This window comes from Rana temporaria, chromosome 1 (assembly GCF_905171775.1).
Source record: "Rana temporaria chromosome 1, aRanTem1.1, whole genome shotgun sequence".
Lineage (NCBI taxonomy): Eukaryota > Metazoa > Chordata > Amphibia > Anura > Ranidae > Rana > Rana temporaria.
Window position 1 is genome coordinate 523,979,040 of NC_053489.1, and position 21,098 is coordinate 524,000,137.

General features: G+C 40.1%; 1 protein-coding gene across 2 annotated transcripts in view; it reads right to left on the bottom strand.

The window, feature by feature from the left end:
• Nucleotides 1-21,098, bottom strand: part of LRBA (LPS responsive beige-like anchor protein) — a 789,979-nt gene that overhangs the window by 479,289 nt on the left and 289,592 nt on the right. For both annotated transcript variants that reach the window (XM_040331890.1, XM_040331889.1), the window contains exons 34-35: nucleotides 14,956-15,020; nucleotides 8,670-8,778 (exon numbers count right to left, since the gene is read on the bottom strand). In XM_040331890.1, coding sequence (XP_040187824.1) covers nucleotides 8,670-8,778; nucleotides 14,956-15,020 — 174 coding nt within the window. The remainder of the gene's footprint in view (nucleotides 1-8,669; nucleotides 8,779-14,955; nucleotides 15,021-21,098) is intronic.

A 21,098-nucleotide genomic window follows, 5' to 3' on the forward strand; every position in this document is an offset into this window, starting at 1 on the left:
TACAACAGGCCAACAGAACGTATCAAAGTCTGAACTGTGAAAATGTAGTCCAACAGAATGAGTGCATTAACATCATAATACCTCAGATCACATTATGTACAAAAAGTGAATACTGCTACAGAATTAAAAAGGAGGCTGGATAGCTAGGTTTTGGCATATCATTGGGAAGGAGGAAAGAAGAAAAGAAGGGAAAAGGACTGGGTAAGGAGGGGAGGGAAAAGTAAAAAAAAAGGGGCGGGAGGACTTTATTTTATTTATAATTCCAAGTAAACAAGCATGCTGGCCTGGATGGTGCTAGTGTGGTCGTCATTTTAACAAATGCCATGTGGGTGATAGGGCAGCTATATGGCTACAGGGCATTAAAAAGCCATTAAGGCTAGCAAAGAATGTAATGCAGTGCAATATGCATTGCATTACATCCAGTGGAGCACAGGGGAGACACAAATGGTCTAAAGAGAACCTGTCACCAAAAAAAGAATCACATAGGTGAAGATTTTTTTTTGATATTGTAAAAAATAAAAGTTACACACAAGCACATAAATCCAGCCACTTCCCCCCAAAAAATGTGAGGCCCCCCCTACCCCTACACACGTACAAACATAAACGCACATGGCGGAGCGCCTATGCCTGGAGAAGGTGATTGTGATACACATGTTATATATCGCCACACATGCCGGAATGAGAGCATTAATTCTAGCACCAGACCTCCTCAGTAATGCTAAACTGTGGACTTATAACAGGGCTTTTAAAACATTGCCTATGGAAAATATACGGTACAAACATATGTAAGGTTTGAGATGTTGGGTTCAATTTTTATATTTTATCAAAAAATAAGGTAATTTATTGTGTTTTGTGCCCACTAAAACTAACTTTTAATGTGTTTAACTGAAATGTTGGGTTTCCTAGACCTTTGCAGTAATATAGAACTACCACCATTTTAGTTTCTAGAGTGTCTGCTTTCAGAAAATATATGTAATCCTCAGGCCTAAAATTATTTTTTAACATGTGCAAAAAACAGCTCTGGCTGCGAAAGGGTCAACGGATAAATTCACCTCCAGGAACATGTTATATGTTCCACCCATAAGATTTGTTAGTTAAAAAAAAACTGGCTGTTAGCCGTCTCCTAGATTCAAAGCAAATCTGTCAAATCCTGATGTATTTAATGTGTGATGACACATTTGTACAGAAACTTAAACATGTCTCTCTTGTACTAGGAAGGAACTGTACAGAAACTTAGATTGTATTAGTTACCTGTGCCTTCATTTCATGGTGTTAATTCTAAAGCAAAAACAGAACAAGGTGACAGCGAACAGTTTTTTTTTTTTTTTTTAATAGGATTAGTAGAGGCAACAGTACTTGAAATCTCACACGGCAGATATACAACTGTGAGACTGTATGCACAGGCGTGCCTAGGCACACTCGCAAGTGTACTGCTATTTTTCAGGAGGTGTTCAAGAGTTTTAGGGTACTACTTAGACACAACACAATACTTCTATATATTCACTTTGAGTTTAGCTACACTTTAACCAACCAAAACACAAAAGGAAAAAGGCTACATTCAGCAAGATTTAATTAATTTCTATTTTTAAGATTACATGGTTATAACTTATAATAATTTTAAACAGAGGAAACTAAAATATAACTAGCATGGTACCATGTTTCTCATTGCGATGCTTAGTGTCTGAATAGGTTCTTTGAATATTTATCATATGCATGCATTTGATATTGTAAATTGAAACCGGTCCTCCATAATCAGTCATGTCTCTCTGCGAGACTTGGATTTCTATTTGCTGTTATCCTTTTCTCCATGAAGCCTGATACCTTTTGTCTTATCTATGTGGTCATCTGGATGCATAATGTTTAAAAGCCGGTTGTATTTTCTAGGGATACACTTAGAAGAAGCTTAGAAGAACACGCTTATGCATACAGAGCACATCCTCTGAACAGGGAAGGTATATTTATAAGGAATAGCTCGGTGTCCTCTGATATTCCTTCGTACAAATGTGCATTTTTATAGGCTTAAAAGGTTACTGGATGTTTTATTTTTGATTTATTGTTTCCAACGACAAAGCTGAATTCATGAAAAAACAAAGTAACCTAAGGTCCATAGATCAGCATGAAAAGAATCTAGCCTGTATTTACCACATTGCAAGAACAGAATATAAAGCAGAATGGAATAAGATTAACATTGAGGAGAATCCTTGAATTTTACGCATGACAAAACTTAACTGCAGAGAAAAAAGGGCAAATTTCACGCACCTTGCAAATGTTACATTTAATTATAGCAGAGAAATCATGCATAGAACTTTCCTGCTCACCACGATTTATAACAAATGGAAAAAAGATGTAAGGTATTTTTAAATCATATGTTGATAAAAATATAACATGTACGGCAGCTTCCAAACGATACTTCAGACAGAGGTGGAATACAATGGTATTTACATAATTACTACTGAGGAAAAATATATTAAAATCAAAAGCAGGTGATACCTTATCACCATGCTTAAAAAACAAAACAAAAAAAACTCTAGGTTTTCTATCATAATTTCAAAAGTCAGTATGTGTAGCACTCAAATGAAATCTCTTTAAAGGCTTCTGGGCAGCCCTACTAGACCTGCAGTGAGTAGTATTAATTTAACAGTCTCAGTTCATTCCAGGACCTCTGCAAGCATGCAGATGAGAACAAAGCCTGAGTCTAAAACAGTGCTGCACTGACACGCTATTTAGCATTACTTGTGCACACTAGGCATTTCCTCCCCCTTAGAGCCAGTTCACACAGGGGCAACTCAGCCGCCTGACAAGTTGCGCTCCGCTCTGTTCAATGGAACTATTCTAATAGGAGCGACTCAAGTTGCTCCAACTTAGAAAAGGGTTCTTGTACGATTTTGGGGGCGACTTGCATTGACTTCAATACAGAAATCATTTTGCAAGTCGCCGTGAGATCGCCTTGCCAAGTTGCCCCCAAAGTCGGCCGCCCCTGTGTGAACCGGCTCTTAGTGTCAAGATGTCAAACAGTTTTTTTGGTGGTTTAAACATACCAAGAAGAATTTCTTAAAACTGGAGCAGACAAATCTGCAGCGGATGTGTATAGCAACCTATCATCATACCGGCCATACGCATTAAATTAATGATGAGCAGCTGCATATGTGCAGCCCTGTGTAAATCACTTCTGACTCGGAGAGAGCGCTCCCAGCATGGTATCCGGCAAGCTCCTGATGCATGTTTGCGAACGGAAGCGTTCCGATCATGTGACTGCTGCGACATCCAATTATAGCAGTCACAAATGCCTGCCTCTGAGCTTTTAGAACTCTTAAAGGGCCGGGAGGCGATCAGCGTGAAGGGGTTAATGGTCTTGAATTCAGCCAATTACATTCAGTGGGCCTGTATACACAGACGCATAAATATTAGTTAACTATCACCGCATTTAAATCAGTAAAAAAAAATTGCACCTCCCTTATATTTAGCATTCTGGGAGCTGGAACGGTTTTTATGCTCACATATACACATTTATAAAGTGCACATTAAAAAGACCAAACTCTGTATACCGTGTTTTTTGGGCAGGATCTTTCTGCCATAAAGAGCCTGCGTCTATACATCGGTATTGCATGCAAGAACCCTTCATTTTTAGCCATAATCAATATTTTTAAGTCTAATATCTGCAATGAAGCAACATTAAATATAAATTAAAAAAAAAGGATTGGCAAAACGTCTCCTGCACTGGTAACGGCAAATCTAATAGTTAAAAATAAAGTGTAGGTCAGGGTTTAATGATTTACCCATATCAGCAATTAAGCAAGGAATAAAGAGAACAAGATGTTTTATCTCTGCTGGGCTGTCATCAAACCACTTGATGTAGCAAGAAAAACAAGCAGCCCATTTCTTTTTAACAAAGCTAGACACTGAAAACATTTCATCGCATTTGTGTCTGGCAATGGAAAAACTTACAGGGGGTTTCACTATACAATACACAGTATGAACACTGCAAGCACTGGCTAAGAAACCTGGGGCGCTTTTCTTCCTTTCTTCTAAAACGCAATTAGAAATACATCTAAAGCAAATGCAGATAAAGGTAACAGAAAAAATTAGCTGCATTCTTGGCCAACCTAACATCATCCAAGGGGGGGGGGGGGGACTGTCAGTTCATCACGAGCACAACTTTGAAACATTTAAGGGATACGGTATATCCTTAGTTTTTTTTTAGTAGGGTGACAGGGTTACTTAAAGTGATATTAAAGTCTTGTGGGTTTTTTTTTGTTAAAAATAACAAACATGTTATACTCACCTGCTCTGTGAAATGGTTTTGCACAGGGCTGCCCAGAACCTCCTCTTCTGGGGTACCCCGCCAGTGCTCCTGGCTCCTCCCTCCTGCCGAGTGCCCCCACAGCAAGCAGCTTGCTATGGGGGCACTCGAGTCGAGCTGTTGCTCTGTTTCCATTCAGATGCAAAGCCACACCTCGGCCTGGCCCTCTCTCTCCTCATTGGTTCACCAACTTTGATTGTGGCTCAGACAATCCAGAGGGAGCGTCTCGGACAGTGGCAATTTTGTTGACTAAATTAATACTATTTTAGTCTACTAAAATACAACTAAAACAACATTTTAGTCAAAAGACTGACTAAAACTAAATTGAATTGAATATCACAACTGCTAAATCTGTGTCTGTAGTGCATGTTCAAACCTTAATACCATAGATAATAAACATGTTATCAGCTTTTTACTCCAGAAGTATATAATGTTGGGCAATTCTAAAGAAATAATGCATTACAATTTAACTAAACCCATTCGATTTTACTCAACTAAAATGTACTGGATATTTTAGTCTCCTGAAACTAAAAACAACTCAGATGACTAAAATACAACTAAAATGGCATTTTTGTCAAAAGACTATAACTAAAAGTAATTCAAAATTTGATGTCAACATTAACACTGGTCCAGGACAGCCGAGTCTCTCGTGCAAAAATCACTGGATCGACATTAGGGGCTCAGGTAAGTATAGGGGGGAGCTGAGGGGCGCTGCTGCGCACAGAAGGTTATCTTAATGCATAGAATGAGCGGTCGCAGAACTGTAATTTTCTAATGAAGTAGGTCAGTTATTACAGCAACCAAATTTTAGTTTTTACTTTACAAATAGAAATAGTATATCACAACATTTTTTTTTCTATACAGTCATCAATTAGGTAGGGGTGAAAAGAATGTAGAATAGGTGTGTCAAATCAAATTGGCACAGTTCCAGCTCAGTATCTTCTTTTATTTTTTATCAATCTGCAAAATATTTTCATAACCATAGAAAAGTTTCACCTTGATTCATTAAACTCAGTGGAGGAAAACAGTGCCTGTGTTCACACTAGATGTGGTGTGAATTCACATTGGAATTGCACCGCATCTAAATCGCAACCTGTCCATGCGAACCGATTGTGGAGTGTATGTTAGGAATGTGCTGCGATTTACATGCAGTGTCTCACACTGCAGCAGTGTGAACCCAGGCTGAAGTGCAAACCACAAGTCCTAGAATTTACTCAAACCAAGACTTCATGTATGTTACCCTATCGTTTTATATTTCTGATATGTGTCTGTTGTACCATGAACTTGTATTAAAAACTATCCTGGTCTTTTTGCTAAAGCATTCTTCGTGTAATATACCTGGTGATCCAGACAGTCCAACTGCTTTTCTGTTTTCATACTGACCACACCAAGGCATGGAAGCACATCAATGCCAGTGTGGTCAGTTTGCTTCTTTGCATTCTATGTGGGAGCACAGCTCTTCACTGCAAAATTCTTTGTATTTAAATAGTATTTTTCACAGATGATTGATATATGATCTTTTATCATTGTTAATTTTCTGTATCAAGTACATGTATCATGTGGCTGTTTTTTCAATTGCAGAGATGCTGTCTTTTCCTGATGAAGACATTCAGTGTAACTCACAAGTCGAAACGCGTTGGACCAGCTATCTCTACATACCCTTGAGCCTTCTTTCGTAGGTTCTTGAGGTGCCTTTGCTAAACACCATTTACTCTTTGTACACATGTACTGTCATCTCATTTATGTACTGTTTTTATGCACCACTGTGTGGTAGATGTATTATGTTATTTGGATATTTTTTTTGTATTTTTTGTATATTAAATCATATATATATTTTTTAAATTTTTGAATTTATCGTTTCATTGCCCACAAATGCTCACAAGATTGCCAATCACTTCAAAAACAAGTTTGGGGGGCATCTCCACTGCACAGACATATATCCCACTTAAGATACCCTGTAAAAAAGCACTCTCAACACTTTCCTTATTTGACCTTGCTACTACCACAAGAGGTCACTAAAGTTTACTCAGAAGCGTGCCTTACCACCTTGTCCCCAGGATCCCGTTCCCTCACATTTACTATGCCCACCCTCTTCTTCTATCCTATGCTCTCTCACACACATCCTTAATCTTTCCCTCTCAACTGGCACCTTCCCCTCCCCTCAAAAACTTGCACGGATTAACCCCATACTTAAAAAAGCCCTCACTGGATCCCACCAGCCTGAACAACTTAAGACCCATCTCCTTGCTTCCATTTGCATCAAAACTTTTAGAAAGCTTAGTCTACAACTGTCTGAGCTCCTACCTCACTGATAACCACCTTCTGGACCCCTTACTACACTCTCACTAATGATCTTACAAAACCAATGGCAACTACTCCATATTCATACTACTAGACCTTTCTCCAGCCTATTATACTTTTGACCAACCCCTCCTCCTCAAAAAACTCCACTCCTTCCAAGACTCTGCCCTCTCCTGGTTTTCCTCCTACCTATCACATCGCTATAACACCGTTTTCCTCTCTCCACTTGCTCTTTCTGTAGGAGAACACCAAGGTTCTGTCCTCTGACCTCCATCATTTACACCTCCTCCCTTTGTCAATTAATAAACTCCTATGGCTTCCGGTACCATCTCTATGCTGGCGACACACAAATCTTTCTCTCTACTCCTCACTCCTTCAGTCTCCTCTCACATTACTAACTTATTAACTGACATCAGCATGTATGTCACACCACTTCAAACAGACTCAATCTTTCTAAAACTGACCTCATACTTTTTCCTCTGGATTGTGACCCACCCCTGACTTCTCCACAACCATCAGTCCCTCCCCTCATGGCAGGGTGCTAGGTGTAATCCTGGACCCTGACCTGTGCTTTCATCCCTAAATCCAATTGCAGTCAAATCTTTTAGAATTCATCTCTAACATCTCCAAAATGGTCCCCTTTTTAATTGTTGAAACCACTAAGCAACTTATTTACTTCCTTGTCATCTCTCGCCTTGACCATTCTAACTCCCTCCTCATTGGCCCATCTCTCTGTAAGCCATACCCTCTTCAGTCTATCACAAATGCCTCTGCCAGACTCTTCCACCATATCAACCTGTCAGTGTCCACCAACCCTTTCAGCCAATCCCTCCACTGGCTTCCTATTGCCCAGCAAATAAAATACAAAACACCAACAATAACATACAAAGCCATTTACAACTCTGCCCCAAACTACATCACCAATCTTCTCTCCAAATATCACCTAAACTGTCATCTCCACTTCTCCCAAGACCTCCTTCTCACCAACTCTCGTCTCCTCTTCCAATGCTTTTCTCCAGGGCTCCACCAGCACCTCTCGCATCCTCTGGAACTCACTACACCAATCTGTCGGTTATCTCCTAGTTGGTCCACTTTTAGGCAAACCTGAAAACTCATCTCTTTAGGGAGGCCTATCCTGCCTTCAGCTAATAACCGAATCTTCTACTTCCTCCATCAGTTCATCCATCACAGTTAGTACCTTTTGCTTCACCAGCTCTCCCCAACAGATTGTAAGCTTGCAGGAGCAGGGCCCCCCTAACCCTCTTGTAATGAATTGTAATGTTGCTGTATTGTCTCCCTTTATATTGTAAAGTGCTGCGCAAACTAATGTCGCTATATACATCCTAAATAATTCCAGTGAAACTGTCCTCACAAAATAAAAAATAGTGTTAAGCACAAATGTATCTTTTTGATTAAGTAGTTTTGGAACTTGCAGTAACCTTTACAAAAATAGAGTCCACATATACCTACATAAAACCTTTTCCAACTAATACAATCTCATCCCTTGCATTCTGTTATCACTTCAGTTTTTGTTTTTTGCTGTGAATGACAAACAAATGTTGAGGTCTTGTCACACCTCACTGCTTCATTACTGTCCGTTGCCACCAAATATAAAAGTGCAAGACATTTGTAAATGTCATCACATTTCATGAAGACAAATGTACTCGAGACTTATCTGCCGATAGTCCATAACCTACACGTGTTCATCTTCACGGTTAGTTCAATGTACAAATCTAGCAACAACCAACATTTTTTGGTTCATTACTATAGGTATGCAAAAAAAAAAGAACTTGACATTCAAATTCAAAGCCAGCAAGTTAAAACTATTTTAGTCACATATTTTAGACTGCTACAATAAAATATAATTGTTGGTACTCCATGGTTAAAAAAAAAAAACCTGAGTGTGTTTGCTAGATGTGAGCAAAGAATTGAACTGGTGGTTAGCGAAAAGATAAAAGACAAACACCTAAGATTATAGAAAGAATTTAGAAATGAAGAGTTGAATAAAAGAGAATAGAAAGACGAGCATTTCACAATATTAAATGTAAACACTTGAAGTTAAACTTACCTCAAACTCTGCATGCCTGTGTATTTCTTCTGCTCGCTGTCTACTCAGGATAAATTCAGCTTCGTTTGCTACCCTTACCAGGTGGTCTTTCATAGTTTGGCTCAGCAGTCTAGGCAAAAATATTTTAAATTAATTAAAAGCATGCTCTATACTGTAGGCAATGCCCTTATATACAAAGCTCATCTTGCTTATATTTTTATGCATTTAACAAATACCAATTCTTGCTGGGTTCAAAGCTTATATCATACTGTATTATTTCTCACTTTTTCTGCCAATGCCTTAGCCAACAGAAACCCTATGCAGGTTCAGTCAACTGCTTCAATATTTTGAAGAGACTGCATAATTGGTACATAATAACCCTTTGTCTGTAAATAAAAACAAAAGGAGTTTGAGGAAGAGTAAAATAAAGTGGACTAGCCAATATATTGAGAGAGACCAATGAACATTTAGCAGTGATATGCAAGAAAAGGATTTTACAGGAAGGTCAAAAATGCCCTTCTTTAAATCTTGACCATAGCACACTCAGTAGTACAACTAAGGGTTAGTCAACACAGCAAACTATGTTACTTCACAAAAGTGTGAAGAGAGGACCAACAGGATCCAAAGATTGGATAGAGGCAGTGGCAGAAAGGTAAACTCACACTTCACAAACCACATCTAAACAATGCAGAGTTGCCTCTTTGGGGTGCTTAGAAGCAGGGCACAAAAAACAAAAATAGTAGGACAATGTCCCTTTTAGAACCTTTTCACCCTAGAGCACTTTTAACCCCTGCTAGCAGCCAAGGAAAAGGTTAATAGCACCCACACCGCCTCAAAGATGCTGCTTGCAGGACTTTTTTCCTATCCTGCAAGCGCACTGCCCCATTGTGAAAGCACTTGGGCTCACCCCCAACTGCCCAAGACAGGGACCTGTTGACCAGTGACTACCCCTACAACGGAAGGGGCAAAGCCCGAGAACCACCACAACAGGTAACAGGCACGTTTCCTGGGGAAAGACCACACTACTTTGCCTTCAGGCTATACCCTCTCCTCCACTGAGAGGGTCTACTAGAACTATAATGATTTGGATCACCCCTGTCCTGAACCTATAGAGCAGAGGTGTCAAACTCAATTTCATTGCCGGCCACATGAGTATTATGGTTGCAGGAACTCAACCAGTACCCTCCCCCCCTGCCCACGCCACAATCCCGCTGAACCACATTAAATAGGTGTGGCTACGTTTCATCAACAGTAGGAGGATCCTAAAGGGGCAATAAATACCGGACGTATTTTATGTGCAGAGTTTAGGGATGCCTTGTGTTTGACATGTGCTGTAGAGCACTCTGCAACTAACTAAACCACGATATACTATAGTACAGAGGGTGAGTGCCTTAGGCCTCGTACACATGATAGGTTAACCAGAGGACAGCGGTCTGATGGACCGTTTTCATCGGTCAAAACCGATCGTGTGTGGGCCCCATAGGTTATTTAACCATCGGTTAAAAAAAAGCCGATGGGAAAAAAACGATTGTTGGTAGGCACAACCATCGGTTAAAAATCCACACATGAACAGAATCAAGTCGACGCATGCTTGGAAGCATTGAACTTCTTTTTTTTCAGCACATCGTTGTGTTTTACGTCACCGCGTTCTGACACGATCAGTCCATCAGACCGTTCTTATCAGATGGACTGATCGTGTGTACGAGGCTTTAGAGTCCAGTGTTGAAAGACAGCGTTGCAGGCCAGCCAGTTTCCATTTCGGAAAATTTCTTGTAGCTGGGTCCACATACAGGGTCAAAGAACTGCCAAGGGGCAACTGATCCACAAGCTGCCTCATCAATGTTGATGCAGCCAGGTGGAGCAGGGTTTCTCTGTAAAAAAAAAAACAAGCTAAATCTTTAATCTTCCAGTATGTTAAGACACAGTGAGGCATGTAATGGGCACAGTGAGATTTGAAAAAGCTGAATAAAGCATGTTCCCGTCAGCGTTATTTCCTGTCAGTGGTTATTCTGGCTACCCCTCAGCTTCCAGACAGACTAGTAGGAAGGGGGTCGTCTTATAAGACGAGTATATCCTAAAACCCAAATTTTAGCTGGAAAATTAGGGGGTCGTCTTATACGCCAGCAAATACGGTATTTGTCCTCACAAAGTTCTTAATAAAGTCCAGGCACTCCTTGCCTACCACTAATCACCCAGTAGGTACAGGGCAGAATTGTATAACAACCCAACACATTTTATGTGAAGTTCTACAATTCTAATGCATCGTAGTAGTTTAACATCAGATAAATAAAAACAAGGGTTGTAGCAGATCATTAGAGAAAAAATATTTTTTTAAGATTCACTGCAATTTTTGTAAGCCATACTTTGGTTATCCCCTTAAATTATCCACTCCTATAAAAAAAAATCCAGTTTGCACTCTGGAGTTTTACCAGTTATTAGATTTCTTGGGGATGTCCGACAAAAAGAAACCTAAAACAATTGACTTAACTAATAGTACCACTAGTATCAAGTAAACTGTTGGGGGGGTTTAATAAAACTGGAGTGCAGTTCTGCTTAGAAACCAATCATCTTCAAGGTTTTATTGTCAAAGTTTAGCAAGCTTACGGGGTAGCTACCATGCACAGCTGTACCAGATTGTGAGTGCTCCGGTTTTGGTAAATCTACCCCGTGTGTGTCCGATTATGAAATCATACTTTGGAGAGTCCCCAATTTTCCATCTTGAACAAAGGCTAGCAAACTACACACACTAAAATAAATCAGATACGTTAAACCTTGCTGAGGCTATTGAATCCAGAGAGCCTGTGATAGTGGCTTTTAGAATACCTGAACAGTGGCTTTATAGGCTCTTTCGATTCTTCGCTCAAAGGATAAGGGGCAGAAAGTTGCTGACAGGGCCACTTATGAAGTGAAATTATATTAATTCATGTCAACAACTCTGCTTTTTATTTATAATCTACTTGCCCTCCTTTGATTTTGTGGCGAAAAAATAAAAAAATAAGCTAAGGGACAGAGGAAGTAGGTTGTGTATGAGTTGGAAGAAATGATTGCCGTTTATATTACAGCTTTTACACCAATTATAATTATGTAGATATGTTCTACTGATGGCTATTTTTAAAAGGCACAGTCTGATATCTATGCAAATGAAATAATCAATGTCCAAAAAAAAAACAGCCCCCCTACAAACAGGGTCAACAGAGAACACCCCCACAAAACAGGAAAAAAAAAAACAGTACAGACATAGGCAGTGTAACTGAACACCCTTGTTACTGGCTAGGTGACCTCTGGGATCAAGGTATATAGAAAATGCCCCTGTAATCAGTCACCTGAAGCTAGTATGAAATAAAGGCTTATGCATTTCATTTGTCTTTCAAGCCAAAAGGTTAAACTCAACAAGGCAGGAGAGTAAGGATTACTTGATCTAGGCTTGTGCTTTAATGCCACACAAATGTGTTGAAAAAAATTGAAGAATCAACTAAAAACACACCTAAACCAATTTCAACATTTTAAATTAAATTTATATGACAAATATTACAGCCCTTAAAAAAAAACAAGGTTACTAATCATATTTATCACCACCTTTTGCTGATTTTTACTATTGTAAGCAGACTACCGTTTTGTCATCTACTACGAAGCAATCTCTTCTTTTCAGTTTTATTTCACATGCATTTAAAGTATCTCACAAAAGTGAGTACGCCACTCTCATTTTTGTAAATATTTAATTACTGTATATCTTTTCATGTGACGACACTGAAGAAATTACACTTTGCTACAATGTAAAGTAGTGAGTGTACAGCTTGTATAACAGTGTAAATTTGCTGTCCCCCTCAAAATAACTCAACACACAGCGACTAATGTCTAAACTGCTGGCAACAAAAGTGAGTACCTCTAAGTGAAAATGTCCAAATTAAGCCCAAAAAAACATTTTCCCTCCCCGATGATATGTGACTCGTTAGGTGTACAAGGTCTCAGGTGTGAATGGGGAACAGGTGTGTTAAATTTGGTGTTATCGCTCTCACTCTCTTATACTTGTCACTGGAAGTGACAAGGAACCTCATGGCAAAGATCTGAAAAAAAGATTTGCTGCTTTACATAAAGATTGCCTAGGCTATAAGAAGATTGCCAATACCCTGAAACTGAGCTGCAGCAGGTGGCTAAGACCATACAGTGGTTTAACATGACAGATTCCACTCAGAACAGGCCTAGTCATGGTCGGCCAAAGAAGTTGAGTGCACATGCTCAGTATCATATCAGAGGTTGTCGTTGGGAAATAGACGTATGAGTGTTGTCAACATTGCTGCCGAGGTTGAAGGGGTGGGGGGGGTCAGCGTGTCAGTGCTCAGACCATATGCTGCACACTGCATCACATTGGTCTGCATGGCTGTCGTCCCAGAAGGAAGCCTCTTCTAAAGATGATGAATAAGAAAGCCTTCAGTTTGCTAAAGCCAAGCAGACTAAGGGCATGGATTACTGGAACCATGTCCTGTGGTATGATGAGACCAAGATAAACTTATTTGGTTCAAATGGTGTTAAGCATCTGTGGCAGCAACCAGGTGAGGAGTACAAAGACAAGTGTGTCTTGCCTACAATCAAGCATTGTGGTGGGAGTGTCATGGTCTGGGGATTCATGAGTGCTGCCGGCACCGGGCAGCTACAGTTCATTGAGGACACCATGAATGACAACATGTACGGTGACATACTGAAGCAGCGCATGATCCCCTCCCTTCAGAGACTGGGCCACAGCGCAGTATTGCAACATGATAACGACCCCAAACACACCTCCAGGATGACCACTGCCTTGATAAAGAAGCTGAGGGTAAAGTTGATGGACTGGCCAAGCATGTCTCCAGACCTAAACCCTATTGAGCATCTGTGGCGCATCCTCAAATGGAAGGTGGAGGAGCACAAGGTCTCTAACATCCACCAGCTCTGTGATGTCGTCATGGAGGAGTGGAAGAGGACTCCAGTGGAAACCTGTGAATCTCTGCTGAACTCCATGTCCAAGAGGATTAATGCAGTGCTGGAAAATAATGGTGGCCACATAAATTATTGAAACTTTGGGCCCAATTTGGAAATGTTCAATTAGGGGTGTACTCACTTTTGTTGCCAGCCGTTTAGACATCAATGGCTGTGGTGTGGAGTTATTTTGAGGGGGCTGCAAATTTACACTGTTATAAAAAGCTGTACACTCAGTACTTTACATTGCAGCAAAGTGTAATTTCTTCAGTGTTGTCACATGAAAACTTATAATAAAATATTTACAAAAATGTGAGGGTTGTACTCACTTTTTGAGATACTGTATGTATAATTTGCCACATTTGCAAGCAAATCAAGATGTTTAGCAAATGTTACACATACATGAATTGTGAAAAACTATTAAGCTTACATTTACAATTTCACCATTTAAAGGCGACAGCTAGTCCCTCTGACTCCCCCAACATACTGTAGATAGATTAACCCTGTATACTTGGATTAGAGCCCAAAAAAGTATCATTATAGGATCAAAATTGGTGGATGGAATCATCTGCTATCCTTTCTTTCAGGCTCCATGCACAATGGGCTTTGGAGTAAAAAACTTCCATATAGAGCATTTTTTGTTTAGACGAGTTTAGGAGAGTTTAACGTTTTTTCTGCCTCCAAGCTCCAATCAGAAACGCGAATGAGAAGGTTTTTTTTTCTGCCTCTAAACATTAAACTCAAAATATGCCTCTTAACGTCCTAATGTGTATGGACACATAGGATAACATTGAGCTGCTTCTACAGGCAGAACACAAAACTCCTGTAGAAGCAAAGTTTTTTAAGCCAATGTGCATGGAGCCTTAGACACTATTGCATCTTTGATTAACCAAGCAGTACTTACACAAATTATGAACTTTAGCTTTGTTTGCCATCTATAAAACTGTATCAGTTGCTTTGTGTGCAGTAATTCAGCAATTATTTTCGGCAACGAGATTTTCTTTAACTCCTATTGCTGAAAATAAAAATCCTTACTGTATGGCAAATAATGCATGTGTTATGTTATGGTTCAGTGAAGAAGGCTTTATGTTGGATACTTGTGCACTCTTTTCATGATGTAAAAAGACAAAGAATTATTTTTCTTTTTACGGAGTGTTCATGCACATGCAACATTCTTTGTGGATTAATGCTGGAAACCTCAAGCCCCAAAGAGTTTTAGCTTTCTACACACAAGTGGGAAGACTGTCCTTCACTGGACCAGAATACAAATTGACCTCTGCTTTTACAAAGATTTCTGGTAAGAAAAAAACATATAACGCACTTTATAGTTAAGCAGTTTCCATTTTTTATTTACCTTCCTTCATTAACTAGTTCAATAAAAGCAAGGCCAGCATTCTTCTGAATAGAATTTTGCCATTCCTGTAAAATAAAACAGACACTGGTCACATTTTCTATTCCTATATGCAAAAGAAATGTCTTAGATTTTAAGTCAATAATGAAAACAGAGTATGAACAGTGATTTTGAAAATGTTTCCTAAAGTGCCACTGTCACGTTGACCACACTTCCACAATGAAACACAGGTACTTATTGACATTAACATTAAATGTGATTTATCCACTAGACCATTTGTAAGCAATGTTTTAGAAAATAGTGTGGTATAATTAGATTGCAAGCTTTGTTAAGGGCTTTCTTTTTTTTAGTCGGACATGGCCGAAGTCCATTTTGCAGCATCTCTGCCCTTTCTGACCGGTCACTGTAAAGCTAGAAGCAGCTCAGACATGCTGCAAAGCCACCAGTCTAGCATCTCCTCCTGAAGACTTATACCTGGAACTCAGAGGTGAGTGATGAGAGTGATTTGTACAGTGTGAGTGTATGTTCTGGGAGGGTAGGCGGAAAGCTTTTATGTGGGGGAATGGGTGTGTGGATAGCTCTGTGCTGGGCATTGGGGGAGTGCTGTGCACTTTAGAGGGGGTTGGGATTGCGGCAATTTTTTGTTAGACACTGGTCTGTGTTACCCACTGCAGCATCCTCACTCCAGCATCCTCATGATATGCAATCTTGATTTCTGCACCCTGTTTGATATGTACATCTGGGCACTGCACAATACACACCCCCTGAGCCTTGTGCCCTGCACCTATTTTCTAAGAAAAAAAAACTGTGGGAAACCCTTCTAAAACTCACATGGGTTTAAATCATACGTTCACCTTTTGTTAAATGTTGCACCCATATTTAGGGTGTAACATGTTACAGACCTACGGGCCTCGTCAGCTCCCCGATGTTGCAGGGGGATCTCCCCCCCCCCCCTCAGAATCTGCCTAAAACGCAGCCAAAAGCATCTTTGTCCACCCGGCCGTGTCACTCATTTACAGAGTTCTGTGAATTAAAAACTACAAGATTGAGCAGCCTTTGCGGCTGTCGGTTTGTAGTTCTCAATTAACTACCATGGCGCCGTTGGGCGCTGTGGTAGTTTATTGATGCTTCCTGTTAAAGAGAGGATGGCAGCATTTAATAAAAGTGGGTTAATAACCACTTTAATGTTCAACAGTTTGGCCATATGATGTACGGCCACACAGCCTACACAGAGCCTGCAAGAACCCTGCATAACACCCACGCTCTGCTGGTCATGGGTGTAATGCTTTCCAGGCTCCCATTAAAAAAGACAATACATGCACATTTATTTTTTACCTGCAAAAAGATGTGCATTTTTTTTTTTTATAACTCTCTGCTTGTACTTCCGTTGGAGCAGACAATTACTGAGCTGCAGGAAGTGTCATGTTTATTGAGAACTAGTCTCCCTCGGTGGAAGACAGGACTTAGGCCGCGTACACACGATCGATCCATCCGATGAGAATGGTCCGACGGACCATTTCCATCGGTTCACCGCTGAAGCAGACTGATGGCCTGATGTGCGTACACACCATCGTTCCAAAAACCGATCGGGTCAGAACGCTGTGACGTAAAACACACGACGTGCTGAAAAAAACAAAGTTCATTGCTTCCAAGCATGCGTCGACTTGATTCTGAGCATGCGCAGGTTTTGCAACCGATGTTTTTTGTGTACTAACCATCGGTTTGGACCTATCGGACAGCAGTCCATCGGTTCGATTTTAAAGCAAATTCTCTAACTTTTGTCGGAAGGACAAAAGACCGATGGGGCGTACACACGGACGGTTTGGACCGAGGAAACTGAACTTCGGTCCATTTTCATCGGTTTGGACCGATGGTGTGTACGCGGCCTTATAGTTCACTTATTCACAGAGCTCCGTTAATGAATGACGCAGCTTTGCGGGCAGAGCCATTTTTAAATGTGGCCGCAGTTGTGAGGGTAAGAACCCCCACCTGTTGTCACAGAAAAGGGGAGGGGGTGACAAATATGTTACACCCTAAATATGGGTGTAATATTCAGAAGGTGAATTTAGCCTTTAAGAACATCATTCTACTGCAATCCCCTGTAAAAGTATTGTCAGCCTGGATGAGGGAGGGCAAACTCTAGAATACAGGAAGTTCCAAGTTCCATGACTGGAGGAGAGAGCAGAATATTCATCTATTTATGTGCTGCTGCCCTTAAGTGCAGTCAGCAAGCCGAGGGTGAACTCCTTGTAAAGCCATGCTGCTGCTCCTGTGCAGGTTAAGGATCTGGCCTTGCCATCAGCCTTGTACCTCGAACAAAAAAGACTGGCTGAACTAGAATACAATGCGTTTGGCAGGTAAAATTACTCCTATATGGATTTTCACTGCTGTAGCTTCTCTGGAATCTGGATCAAAACCCGAACTGTTTTTTTTTCTGAAACGCAATTGTATATTTTAATATTTTGTAGGGAAATTAAAGCTGAACTCCAGGGACATTTATAAACTACCCTTGTAGAGGGTACTGCAGGGAATAAATGCTATTTTTGGCCTTGGAGAGCATTAAAAGCCATTTTACTTACCTTATTTACCCTCCCCTAACAGCTGGCCCTTCGATGCCCCGGGACATTGAAGGGCCCTTAACGTCCTCACTTACAATGCAGAAGTATTGGTCCAGCATTGTACGTGATGACATCAGAATGTGACCATCGGACGGAACACTAAAAACACTTGAGGGGCATGGAGAGGAGGCTGTGGGAGTAAGGTATAAGGAAAGTAAAACGTTATGTTCCTCTAGACAAAACAAGCATTTAACCCTTACCTCTGTCCAGCGGTATGAGTGAACTTTTACTGTACACCATTGGATTGGAACAAGCGATTTTTAAACTTAAAACAGTAGCTTTGATCGAAGTATTTGGCTCCCTCCCTTTCCCTCACTGCTTGGATGTTCAGCAGATAATGGGCCGCTTACTACAGGGCCAGTATCTGTAACTGGGAGTGCAGGGACATTATAGCTGTAGTGCAGAAGTGAATCATTTAACCCAGTGTGGGGGGAAGAGCCCCACTGCAAGGGCAGTTTTAAAATTCCCCCCCTGAGGTTATCTTTAAGCATAACTGTATTTTTAGCAAAGGACCGAAGTCAGATATTTAGCTTTTGCTAGTTTTACGTAGTAGCCCTGTTTTTGTTTCATTAAATACTTCTTACAAATAAATTAAACAAAACATACACGCAAAGAAAACAAATGCTTCTGCAACAGAATTAAAAAATAAAAAAGTCAAAAAGTGAATGAGCAAATTATCATCTTTCATCATCAACCTAATATTTTATCATGCAAACACCATTCTTTCTTAGAACAATCGCATATTAATGTAGTATACTAAGTGTGTAATATCCTTGGTTATTTGTTTCCCAAAGGAACAAGACAGAAACGCTATAAGAGCCCCAGGCCCACCACTAATGTAGCCATGCAACTGTAAAGCACATTTTAACACTTAAGAATTGAAGGGCTGCAGAGAAGATTCAGCTTCGTCAATATTCTAGGCTGGTCCTAATTGACACACATTTCCTGCAGTACCTTATCCTAGGATTCTACATAAATAGCCCTCTTGAAACACCAAAGTGATATTTCAGGAACTAAAACAGCAAGATAATAAAAATGACAGAGAGGCACATCAGTGGTACAAAAGTGTACATCATACAATTCTGAAAGTCCAAATGAAAACAGAGGGATACTTTATGATTAAAGACAAATAAACTTAGCCATGTACTAGAAGACAGTTTACCATTACTATGCTTTAACATAAATAGTAACGTAAACCAGAGCTCTTGGTCATTTACATGTAATATTGATCATTTTATCTGAAACAAAAGTGACTGTTGATCTGTTAATTGATTTTAGTCTGAAAAGAATCAATCTTTCCTTATTAATTCAAACACACCATATTGTACCTTCCAGGTTATCTAAACTGTTCAATACACAAGTACAATGATGCTTCAAGTACATATATGTCGAGACATATATGCAAATTGAGTTACCATTGCCACTAAAAACAATCTGATACCAGAACCAGATATACAGTATAATGTTTACGATCATAGCCACCCCATTACAAATTGATAGCTTGGGTATATGTTCACAGCCTAGCTCATTTTTGCCTTTCTCCTAACCCAATCTTATGAAAATGGAATTGAGCTTTTGGATGTATCCTGGAGAGCTCAATATATAAAAGCACATGTAAATGGATGATCTAAAACAGAGGCTTATGCAAGTGAATAGGACCCGTTGTCTTAATTTAGCTTTGATTTGTTTTGCCATGTACATGATGGGAGTCCAACTCTAGTGATTAGCTTAGCTTGGGTCTACTGCTAACAGCATCAGCTGCTGTGACCCAGAGGTTTCATGAGCAAAGCCTATACCCTATACTGAGTTGATCTTTTGTCCTTGAAAAAGGACAAATTTTCTTACATCCCAGGGAAGTCCAAGCTGACTATGAGGACAGAGAGTTTGCTACACAGTGAGAAAATTACAATTAAATGTAAATTCTTTCCTATCAGATGCTTTTTGTGCAAAAGCTGGTTATATTTAATGCCATGAAAAAGCAGAGGGGAAATAAAACTCTATTCAAATGCATCCAATCATATTTTAGCTGTTATTATGAAGTACAGCTGACAAGAAATCTGCAAGGAGATATGGCTGGCCTAAGGAGAGTGGCCCTCCACAGGATTCACTCAAAACTCTCTGGGTGCCGTTCTGGCACATTGCTCTCCAGTGAATTTGTTCAGAAAAGAAAATTAATCATCGCACTCCAGGCTGCATCAACATTTGTTTCTATTTTAACAGCAGGGGTCACCTCTAAAAATGTCTTGTGCTAAAAATGCAGTTTTTAGTGCTAAACGTGTCAGAAGTAACCTTTGTTGCAGGTCAAATAGTTACTACAGCCAACAAAGCTATGATTAAAATTTTGGGCTAAAAAGAAATTTAATTGGTTTAAAAGGCAGTGTATTTTTGTATGCAGTTGGTTTACTTAAAGTGGAGTTCCACCCAAAAAAAAAAAAAAGCCATTACTGTGCATGAAAAAAAAAAAATATTTTTTTACTCACCTCTTAATGCCTGTTGCTATGTGGTCCCTTGAAATCTTCCTCCTTCCTCTCCACGGCTCCTTATGTCAATTCCCTCGGCGCCTCTGCTCACTACTGCTCCTGAGAGATGTGTGTCATCATTTCCCAGGAGTCAGTGGGCAGCACAGAGGGCTTTGTTGCCATCACAACGGGGTGGGCACTTCCGACGCCAATGCCCGTTGTGATGGCAACCTGATTAGTTGACAGTGTCCTGTCGAGAAATACCCATTGGATAATGGCTGCTCGGTACTACGCTTGCGCAGGAAAGAGCCGCCGAACACTGGATTCGGCGGCATACAGTGGCTCCATAGTACGCAAGCACTGCGCATGCGCAGTACAGGGTGGGCATTATTCGACAGGGGTTTTTCTCGTCAGAACAACAGCGCTGCAAAAATTACCCAATGCGCATGCACGAGATCAGGCACCATATCCCAGAGCAAAATTAAAACGGCCAAGAAAGGATTAACAAACTTTATTTAAGATAAATCCGGACATCGGGGGACACATTTTACAAAAGACGTGAGTGTTCAAATGCAAAAGTTAAAAGATTCTGAAAGGGTTAAAAAAAAAATTGGAACACCGCTTTAAAGTTAACTTGTCCCCACAGGATCACTTCTACAAATTAGGTCTCCTGTAAAAGAAGCATTTATATACTTACCTATTCAGTGGCCCATATATTAAAAAGTCTCTGTTCTACGCTACAACTATTGTATTGTAGAACACTTACTTACTCACCGGCCAGCTAATATGGTTTCTTCCCACTTACTCGTACATCACTACAGGACATACATGCTACAGGACTCCACAGTCACTAGTGGGGGGAGCAAGAATTACATGGGCCACCTAAAATGTATGCATATAAAGGCTTTATATGCAAGTGACCTTTTGGGTAACAGGGTCACATTAAATCGGATTTCATTGTGACACTCATAGATGAGCTACATGAACCTTCACTAAAATGTAGTGCTAGGATTTAAACATAATATTGGAAAATCAAACCACAGAAATTAAATCTATAAAATTATAGACA